Below are 11,570 nucleotides of genomic sequence, written 5' to 3' on the forward strand. Positions count from 1 at the left end.
TTTTTTAATTTTTTTATAAATTATAATTATATGTTTATATATATATGTTAAAAATTATAAATTAAAATAATTATATATTAATAAGTCTAATTGACCGGTTTGACTAGAAGGGTATTTTAGTCATTATTTCTAAAAAATAGATTCAAATTGACCAGGGGGCTGTGTGATTATTTATTGGTAACCTATGGGTGATTTTTGATATTAAAAATTTCATAAGGGGGTTTTTGATATTTTGTTATATCACAGGGGGGCAAAATGGATTTAACCCCTTGATTATATTATATTCATTACTAGATGTAGTGACATGCCGTCCCTATATATATATGATAAATAATTTTTTACATTTTAGAATATATTATAATAAGAATACAATATATAAATCAATAAATTATATTTTAACAAAATAGAAACAAAAGAAAATTAATTTAAGGTATTATCGACACAATATGAATTGGTGTAGTGCTATTAAAATGACGTGGAGCCACTTTTTTTTTTTAAAAAAAAAAAGTAGTTACAATTGATTTTTAAGATTATTTAATTAGGAGTGTAATTGTTATACTTAAAAATTAATATAATGGTGTGAAGAACCACTATTTGTGAGTGTTAAAGGCTTTTCTTTCTTTTTTTTTTAATTAATATAGATAGAATATATCTAATTATGGATATAATTATCATATGTAAAAACTGATATGACGATGTCATTAATTGTCGTTGTGAGTGTAGAGAGTCTTTCTTTTTATATTAATATAAATATTGAGCAAGTCGTTAGTATTACTATCTCATATCAAATGAAAACAAGGGGCCCTTAAAAAATTAATTCAGTACATCGATTAAAAAAAATAAGAAATTACTGTAAAAGAATTATTATATAATTATAATTAAAACAGATCATATATAATTATTAAAAAAAAAAAAAAGAAGGGAAAGAAAAGTTCCTAATATCACGATACGTAAAATACACACAGACATCGGTTTACAATAAAGTAATAAAGATTGATACTTCATCAAACAAACAGTGACATTTAATTTTCTTACAACATAGTATACTAATTAATTATTAATAGTTGTGATTGAGAGAAGAAGTAATGTGTGTATTTGAGTAACATAAATGCAGCTGTCGGCTCCGGAGCTTTAAACTCAAAACCCTCTCATCATTTAATTGTATTACTTCAGCAAGAGAAAAGGCACCTGCTTCTCTTGCACCTCAAACTAACAGCTCATTCCAATATTTTTTATTTTATCTAATTAATTAACTTACACCTCCATTTCCCACACATCTCATATCTGAGTATTACCTGGCTATGTGAATTGTGATTCGATGTATGTCGCATTTTGTAAGGTATTGTTTATTCTGATTTTATATAAATTTTATAGTTTTGTATTGAAAATATATTTTATATGTTGCTTGCGATTTGATTGGTGTCTATTACATAGGTAGGGATAACTGTAGTTTTAGTCCCGTATTTAAGGGGGGGCACTTTTAGTTCTATATAAATTGATTTTCACAATTTAGTTCTGTAACATTATAATTTTGACAATTTTAGTCCTTTTTTATCCAACTTAGTTAGAAATTGCAATTTACTTGCAATTTTAGTCCTACGAAAAAATTCATGCTGGACCACAAATGCCAACCCCCTTAAGTTATAAGACTAAAACTGCCCACGCCCCCTAAGTTTTTTCTAGAGGAAAATGGAATTATCATTAAATGGCTAAATTGCCAATGAGAAGTGAATCCAATTTTGAGGGAACAACAAAGGAGTCCCATTCCAAAGTCAAAGCCAACCGAGCGAGACGGTCAGCCACCAAATTGCTTGAACGAGGCACAAACAAAAAAGAAACAGATTCAAGCTAAGAGGCAAGAGTTTTAGTGTCTAAGACTAAAGGCATAATAACAGATTGATCCAAAAAGGCCGCAGAAAGTTTCCCAACAGCGTAGCACAATCTCCTGCCAAGATCACCAATTGCCAAGACTAATGCACTGTTAATCTGATTGCCTCCCTAGCCGCAAAAACCTCCGTCACGACTGTTGGGCCTTTTCTGAGGAGCCGAACTAACTGCCAAAATAAACAGATCCTAAAAGAGTCGCGAGCCACCATGCCCAGCCCCTTAGTCGTTCCTTCGTCAATGATAGACCCATCGAAATTGATCTTAATTGCATTAGCTGGAGGGGGTGTCAAGAACAAGAATGCAATGTCCTTATAGGCAACTGTGAAAAGCAAGCTGACCCGAAACCAAAGAGATAGCTTCTGGCGAAATCAAGGACCTGTTGGGGGAAGAGGAACGCCTTGTTGAGAAGTTTCAAGTTCCTAGACTAACAAACCATATAACAAGATTAAAATCTGTAGAAGGCATTTTAATCAAGAGGGCACTAAAAGGGCCGGAGCACCCATGTCAAGCCAACGAAAACTCGATAAACCCCAAACCTGTCTTGCAAAGGAGCAATACTTCAGATTGTGAAGAATTGACTCCTTATCATCACCATAAAAGGGGCAGTCAAACTTTTCTTAATTCAACTCCTTCTAAAGGTTGTATCTTGAGGGTAGGATGTTATGGATTGCTCTCCATGTAAATACTTTAACCTTGTTTAGAACCTTTGACTGCCAAATCGTTTTCACATATTTTGAGAACTTTGTCGTCCAGCATTAGTTCCTGTAATAGAGGCAGCCGAGAGTGCGAGGTAGTATGCACTTCAGACTGAGAAGATTCCACTGCTTAAATAATGTCAAACCAACATGTCGGGTTCACTGGAGAGATTAAGAGCGATCTGTTGGATAGTCTCACTATCTTCTGGCCAAAACAGTGTGTTAAGAGCTTCCACATTCCATTCTTGTATGGTCCCCAACATAAGATCACAAACCAGCATATTCTAAAAATAATGAATATTCGGAGTAATAACGTGAAGGGATGGCGTGTGGGGTATCCAAGGGTCCTTCCAAACATCAACCAAATGTCCCGATCTAATGTGCCACCTATAACCCGATCGAAGGAGATCACGAGCGACAATAATACTTCTCCACGTATACGAAGGTCAGAACCCCACTTAGGTTTCAAAAAGATGATGACGAGGGAAGTATTTGACTTTCAATACTTTACTAGCCAAACATTCCGGATGAGTGATAAGGCGAGAGCTACTTCGCTAGTAAAGCCAAATTGAAGGCTTCGGGTTGCAAAAACCAAGTCCACCATCCAGCTTACTTGAGAACATTTTGTCCCAGGCCAACCAATGGATTCATTTGTGTTCACACGTCGTGCCAAAAGAAATCTGCTGCAAGTTATTGAAATTCCTTAAGAAGCGTCTTCGATAATAGAAAATAGGACATTACATACGAGGGAATTGCCTCCACGACAGATTGGATAAGACATGTTTTTCCAACCCGCATCATGCCACCTATGGATCTTTTTCCAAATTTTGCCTTTCAATGCTGTAAATAGAGCTTTTTTTGAATGGAAGACAACTACAGGAAGTCCAAGATACACCTCATGTTTGTTCTCATGACGTATATCAAGTAGCTTAGTCATGTGGATCTGAGTTTCCATTGGAGTATTGCGACTAAAAGCAACTGAGGATTTAGATAGATTAATTTCCTGACGCAAAGCCTTTTTGTACGTTTCAAAAGTTCTTCAAACATGACCAACTGTATTTGGATTTGTTGGGCAAAAGACCATAGTATAATATGGAAATAATAGGTGGGAAATCTTAGGGGCACAGCGACAAACGACCAATCCCCGAGACAACACCTCTCTAGTCGACAAAACGAAACAACGCACTAAGAGACTTTTTACAGAGAAAAAAAAGATAAGGCGAGAGGGGGTCCCCCTGGTGGAGTCCCCTTTGAGGGATAATGCACCCAAATTTAGTGCCACGCAAGACAAAAGGGTATTTGACAAAATTAATGCAAAGCATAATTAATTCAATAGAGGAATAAGGAAATCCAAGCTTACCCAATACCCTCTGGAGGAAAGACTGTTTCACCCTGTCATAGGCTTTGCTAATTTCAAGCTTACGACCCTTCGAGCGGGTATTAAGGTAATGATTAATTTCAAAAGCAATGAGGACATTATCCGTGGTAAGACGTCTAGGGACAAAAGCCAACTGAGACAGGAAGATAATATTATCGAGTCAAGGTTTCAGACGGTTAGCAATAGTTTTGAGGCAACCTTATATACAACATTGCAAATACTAATAGAGCAAAATTGTGCTAATGTCTCAAGAAGTTTACATGTTGCAAATAAGCACAATATTTGTGTCACTAAAACCAGAGGGTAAAATGTTCTGATTGAGAAACTTAAGGACGCAAGCAACAACATCAAACTTAACGACATGCCAAAATTTATGAAAGAAAATTGGGGGCATGCCTTCAGGTCTGGGGGATTTCAAGGGGGACATATGGAAGAGAGCTTTAGTTACCTCATCCCTTGTAAATAGTTGTTGTAAGGTCTCTGGTATAATAGTGTCAACCACGGTTGGGAAGCGCTCGACACCCTACTAAATATCATCCGAAATAGGCCATCTTGAAGTAAACATAAAAATAATCTAAAATGCACTGCTATACCCCTTCAGTCGAGTCTGTCCAAGTTCTAAGCCGTCGAACTGTTGATGTGGAATATCGGAGTCACATTAGCATGGAGAAAACTAGAGTTGTGATCACCCACTTTAAGCCACAAGTCTTTACTATGTTGCTTCCAGAAAGTTTGTTCTTGGATGATCAGTTTAGTGAGTTCATATCTTGCCCTAATTCTCTTGTCTTACTTCCTTCAGTCACTGGGTTCTATCGAAGCGAGACAAGGATCTTCTCCAATTCTTTACTTCTCTTTGCAGTTTCTTTACCAACCAAAGACTAGTGCTGACAACCAAGATTTTTTCCACAAGTACGTTGTTGTTGTATGAACAAATAGGGGATTTCCAAGCTCTTGTAACCATAACCTTGATCAGCTTCTTGGAGCTATGAAACTTCAAAATGAAATTGCTTTTGACCAGTTGAGACCTCATGGATCACCTCGGGCACGAGCGGAGAGTGATCCAAGTAGGGAGATTGAACATGAAGGACGCTCGAATCTGGGAAGAGTTCCGACCAAGCCATGTTAGAGCAAGCTCTATCAAGCATTTCACGCACCGTGTTCAGTTCCTGTTGGTTGTTACACCATGTGAAAATCGATCCTTGAAAACCCAAGTCATGAAGCTCACATTCCGATAAGCAATTCCTAAAGTTACGTATTTGTCATTCTACCTTCATAGGTCCACCCTCCTTTACAGCGTGTTCAAGAATCTCATTAAGTTCACCAGCACAGAATCACGGACGAAGTGATTGAGGATGTAGCCATTGTAGCAACCTAAAAGTTTCATCTCTCTTACCAACGCCTGGCTCTCTATAAATACCAGTGAATCTCCACCATTCCTCTGTTTCACAAAGCCGAAATGAGACATCAATATGAAAATGTGAGAAGGATTGGAGCTTCACTTCCACTGATATATGCCAAAAGAATAGTAGACCCCAACTTCTTCCCTTCAGATCAACATCGCATCCAAACAAATTAAACTTTCTTTTGAAAACATCCACTTAGCTAGCATAACACTTGGTCTCTGCCAAAAAAATCATGGTGGGTTTGTGGTTTCTGAGAAGATCTCCGAGGCCCATAACTATCCAAGGATTCCCAACCTTTGGCAGTTCCACACCAGTAAAACAGATTGCGATCGGCGGGACTGTGAGACAACCTTCGTTATTAGATTGGTTATGTCAGATAAAATTTTTCTTGTGGAAAGGGGAATCTTCTGCGACTTCATCTTCATCCATAAGTTTACTTTTAGATGGCAATCTAAGAGGAAAGTTGGGTAGAGCGTCGGATGTGGGATGAGTTTTTTCGGCTTACAGTCGTTTTTTAGTACCCTTTGTAACTGAGGCTTTGGGATTGATTTGAATAGAGGAAGCAGTTGGGGATGGTATTAGGCTAGATTAGGGGGACGAAGTTGGTCGTAGTATTAGTGATATGGCTTGTGGTGAGACTGTGAGTAAAAAGTGAAGTTGTGGCATATTTGTGAATTGTGGTAAAAGGCATAGAAGTATTAAACTTAGTAGCAGCATTAGGGAGGCTAGAGAGAGTAGGAATCTGGGAAGTGAGGTGCAGAATATTGGTAGGTGGATTTGGACTAATCAAGTTTGTACAGGGGATAGTGTGTTGGTTGGGGGTATGACTGTTCTGTGGTAATACAAAAGTTGAGGCCGCCAATTGGGAGTTTTTTGGAAGAGCAATTTCAGCGTTGTCAATGATGTTCTGAAAAACTCCAAATATAGCACCACCTTTTTTTTTTGGGGGGGGGGGGGGGGGGGGGGATGATGATATTGATAGAGGATAGCGAGAACTAAAATGTGCACGAAGGTCCTGAGTTTGAGTTTTAGTGTTCTTGTGCTGTGGGATCCAATTTCTAAGTCAATTTAGGTTTACACTCAGAACCAAGGTTCAAAAGGGGAGTTCTCATGATCAATAAAACCGTCTTCAAAATGGGTTCAACACCACTTGGAAATATATCCGAGTTTCCTGCACAAATAGCAAAAGTACGAGAGTCTTTCAAAAGTAAACGTCAAGAGTTGTTCGTCCCCCATCACAGCTATGATTTTCAAAGCCGAGGCAACGATTTCATGACGTCAATGCATAAACGAGCCCATGATTCTGGTCCTTTCTATTGATCAAACTCCTTAAGGCGACCTATCTTGCCCCAGATAAAGCTTGCCACTTTCTTGGTCATCCTGTCGGTGGGTAGTCCGTGGATACGAACGTAAACATCAGACAAGTTAAGTTCCACATTGATGGATTTTCGTCATCAGAGACCATGGAAAGCAAAATGAGGTTCTTTTCAAATGCCTAAGGACCACTCTCTAAAACTCTATCTTGATCAATTGTGTGGAAAAATTTCAGAAGAAAACTGTCATTTTTTATGAATGTTATCTGCATTCCTTTAACCGGATTAAAGGACGTCTGGAGGACAGTTTTGAGTGCTTCAGTATTATAAGGTTTGTGAGAAAGGATGCGACCAACCAAATGAAAACTTCGAACATCCAAATCTGAGTGCCACACTCCTACCGACATTACAACCCCCAAATCTCCCTCCTCTATAAGAATAAGGGACTTACCCATTCTATGAAGATCAGCCTCCATCGGATAATATGTAGCAAGGACCAAGACCAATGAGCAAGGGACACAAATAGTAGCAAAGAAACCTATAAACAAACCACACAAAGGAAATGCGTAAGGGAAAGGGAGAAAATAGGGTTGAGAATGAGGAGAGAAAAGGAAACAGTCGAAGCTACGAAAAGGGGAACAATCGAGATATGCAAATTTTATGGCCAACAAACAGCAAAGCCCATGACAACATTGTCCGATCAGCAGCGGAGAGTATGAGCGCCGAGAAATAAAATCCTAAATTAAGGGGAAGGGACCACTCAAAAGGGAGAAAAAAAATCTTATACGAGAGAAAAAGAGGATTTGTCGACCCCCTCAGGACTAAAATATAATTTAATTAGGTTATGTGCAAATCACATATGATTTTTTTGTCAATTTACCAAAAAAGGAAGAAAATTACTGAATTTTTAAAGTTACAAGACTAGATTGGAAAAATCGATACATGCAAGACCAAAAATTGCCACCACCCATAAGTTACAGGACTAAAATTCCATTTTTCCCCTCAAGGTATTATCTATTCTGATTAGTATGAATCTCACAATATTGTCTAGAAAAGGCACTTCGCTAGGGAGATGAGGCTTTGAAACTTATAAGCCGCTCAAACTCTTCATTTGCAATCAATGTAGGACGTAATACTGACTTGAATATGACTGGATTTAATTCTGAGGGTGTTTGCCTAAACTTGTTAATCTGAAAAAAAAATTTAGTTCATAAGTTTATAAAATATTCTTAAAGTTTAGAAAATGTTTGATCTTATTTTATATAAGCTATTATAGTGTTTGAATTAATATGAATATGGAGATTATAAAACATTACTAATAACAATATTCTAATTGAACATAATCAAACTGAAAGAATTCGCTGAAATTTTAAAATAAGGTATGAACTCCTTTCTTCTTTTTTTCTAAAAGGCATTTTATAACTCTTAACATTTTATTTTTAAATCAAATAACCTCAACCCTAAAACATGTATCAAATATACACTATAAAAAATTTAGTTTTCGTTACACTATAAATGATCATGGTTTGTGATAAATCAATACAATTGACGACGATTAAATAAAATTAAAGAAAAAAATTAATTTTTTTTACTACGATTAATCAATATTCGTCATGATTTTTAGCCAAGCTAAAACATTTGCCATAATTTTGGATATAGCTAATGTTTTGATATACTTGCAGAAATAACAGCCAATCACTATTCGAAAGTCGTGATCAATTTGTATTTGCCACAATTTTTTTCTTTTGACTATATATACTAATTAATCATAATGAAAAATCATATTTTCTCTTATGATACTATATCTCATGAGCCCTGAAATATCTTATAGAGTATTTTAAAACAACTTATAAACTCGCTAAAATATTTGTATTAGGTTGTTTTCATAATTAAATAAGTACATTTTTAAAAGATTTCAAGAATCAATTTAAAAATAATTAGATTAGAACACACTCCATGCACAACACGGCCTTCACCTTTACCACTATTTCCGCGTCAACTCTTCCCCTCTCCTCACCCTTATAAACCCTAACAATCTGTCATTCCATTTCTCTTACAATATTCCAAACCAAACAAGAAAATCACAACCCTTAATCCTCCAATATCTCTTCCCCGCCATTCATCAAAACCATGATCAAGATGATCAAGATTGTGCTCACCATCATAGCCGTAACCATGGCCTTAACCCTAATTCTCACCACCAAAACCTCCAATGACGAGCTGCATGGTGCTCAGCCGCCCTCCGGACCTGTTTTTCTTGAGAGGAAAACGGCCGCTGTGAAAAGGGTGAGCCGGTTTTTGCAGCAAAAGGAGAGAAATCCAAGAGCAGCCGATCACTGCAGAAAAGACAACGAGATTTGCGACTACGTTCTTGAAGGGAGAAACGCGACTTGCTGTAATAACAAGTGCATGGACTTGGGGTACGACAGCAAGAACTGCGGGGCATGCAAGAAGAAATGCGCTTTCACAGAGTCGTGCTGCAGAGGAGAGTGTGTGAATCTTGCCTACGATAAGAGACACTGCGGTTCTTGCAACAACAGGTGCATGCCTGGTGGATACTGTATATACGGCATGTGCGACTACGCGTAAACAAGTGGGGAATGCTGGAAAATTTGATTGGAGAAGTGGTCGTAAATTAATTAAATTTTGTCTATTTCTATTTTGTATTATCAAACAATTGAGGAAAATTCGAAAACCACATTTGAACAAGTGGTTTTCATTCCCTGATTATTTTACTACTGTTAAAATTCTTACAAAACCCTCAAGTGTATACTTTAATTGTATACATATGAATACATGATTTGTACACAAAATTCAATTATTACAATTGATCTCTCTCTCTCTCTCTCTATATATATATATATATATATATATATTGTACTGAAATTATACATCTGCCCCTTGCAAAATTACGCTCCATGATATTACAGTTGTAATTATATATAACTGTACTTTCCATTTAAAGACAAAATTTACACAAACACCCCTTAATTTGGGGCCAGTGTAACTGTAATATAACAAAAAAATATTGGGTATTTGTGTAATTTAACTTAATGTCAGTCAGAGGGTGTGTCAATATAATTTACCCTTATATTTAATCATGATTAATATTAAATTTCTTCTAGTGAATGTTCAGGTTAATATAGTTGTTCAGGGCAAGAAACGTGGCGTAAGTTAGAGTATACGTGGCAAGTGAATTTTTTTAGTATTTGGTGATCCACTTAAATCAGTCATATATATATATATATATATATATGATGTGTAATATTTAGCTCCATCAAGCGGATGATTCAAATTCAAAATAATGTCATGCGAGTCGATCCAATTTGAACAAAAACACGTAAAAATGTTATATTATTAGGTGCGTTTATTGAGTTTCTAAGGGTAGTCTAATCTCTTCAAGATTCGTTTGGGAGTCCCATGTTACATATCTATTACAATCTTAAAATTTTATAAACTAAATATGTATGGAAGAGCACATAAATCACTAATGAGGTGATGGAAGATCATGTGTTCATGTACTCCTTTACGAGCCTTAATTTTGTTTTACTTATCATTTCTTGAATACCTAACCATATTTGAACCTCTCTATACTCAAATGAAACCCTAAATGAACATTTTGAATTCGAACACATATCAAAATTTATAATATCATTTAATAATTTCATCCAAGTTAGGTCTGTGTTCAACTTCGAGCCCAGAAATAAAACTTGATACTCATATGAGTGATCGGTTTTTCCCTCGATCCATGTGACGGAAGATTGATTAACCCGAATTCGTTATAATCTCCGAATAATAATAATAATATATTCCACAAATATAAGCTAATATGGATTGATGATAGGAAATATGTTCACTTTTTGATACTTGAAGAAGGGGGAATGAAATGGTAATAGAGTACCAAAAATTTGGTCATGGTCATGATTTGTTTGGGTGCATGCTTTGACTTTTCGGAGTGCTTTTATTTTTAATAAAAAAAAGAGCAATTAATTGAATGCGAACATGCACCTATACAGTTTCAGGATGTCCAGTAGTTGATGAAATCGCACTGCACCGGTGCTTTTTCCGCTGAAGTTGCTGTTCTCACACATACGATTCAAGAACATTCATTTTTTACTGGGTTAGCTGGTCAAAACTATAAAGAAAGATATCTGCTGAATATTTCAAAGGAAGTAAGCCATTTATATATTTATTTATTTATGGAAAATCATGATAATTAAAAGAGAGAAATTAAGAGAGAGGAGAGAGGAAGAAGAAAAAACAAGGGTCTTGTTTCCCTTTTTATTTTGATCATTTTCTGCAGAAAAACAATATTATATTTTTTTTATTGTATTAATAATTTCATTTCATTTCCACACGGTGTTTATTTATTTTTTTCGATACTTTGAATAATATATAAATAAAATATGATCATATAATTTAGAAAAAAGAAAATATAACAATGCTAATTGTTCACACAAATTTCAAGTCTGCCGAAGTAATTACAAATTTGAAAAAAAAATATGGACAAATTGACTTTTTATGAATTTAAATCAAAAGATTAATTATAATGGTTGGAAATAAACACTATCCGCTTATTCTTCTCTCCAAATTGTGAACTTGTTTTTGGATGTAATTTGTAATCTCCTTCAAATTTGTGGGAGCAAATTACAGATTACCTGAAAATATGGCATATTAAGGTTTGAAAATTTTGGCGGTTGCAGTACTTTATCATAGCAGAACTTTGGACTTGGGAGTTTGGATTTCACCGATTTCTATCCTATATTGTGTCTATTGGACAAATCCAACAGTAGTGAGCTTAAAAGTTAAAATTTATTTAACTATTACAACATATCGTAGGTTTAGAGAACCCTTACACAAACCAAATATTACAGAATAGAAAATATCAATAAAA

General features: G+C 35.7%; 1 protein-coding gene across 1 annotated transcript; it reads left to right on the plus strand.

Moving 5' to 3' along the window:
- Positions 8,752-9,469, plus strand: LOC105162799 (stigma-specific STIG1-like protein 2). Its single transcript, XM_011080915.2, has one exon. The coding sequence runs from the start codon at positions 8,807-8,809 to the stop codon at positions 9,263-9,265; it is 459 nt and encodes a 152-aa protein (XP_011079217.1). The 5' UTR covers positions 8,752-8,806; the 3' UTR covers positions 9,266-9,469.

Source organism: Sesamum indicum, linkage group LG5, assembly GCF_000512975.1.
Source record: "Sesamum indicum cultivar Zhongzhi No. 13 linkage group LG5, S_indicum_v1.0, whole genome shotgun sequence".
NCBI lineage: Eukaryota > Viridiplantae > Streptophyta > Magnoliopsida > Lamiales > Pedaliaceae > Sesamum > Sesamum indicum.

Coding starts and splice junctions, on each gene's coding strand:
- LOC105162799 (XM_011080915.2), top strand. CDS start 8,807: ATGATCAAGATGATCAAGATTGTGCTCACCATCATAGCCGTAACCATG.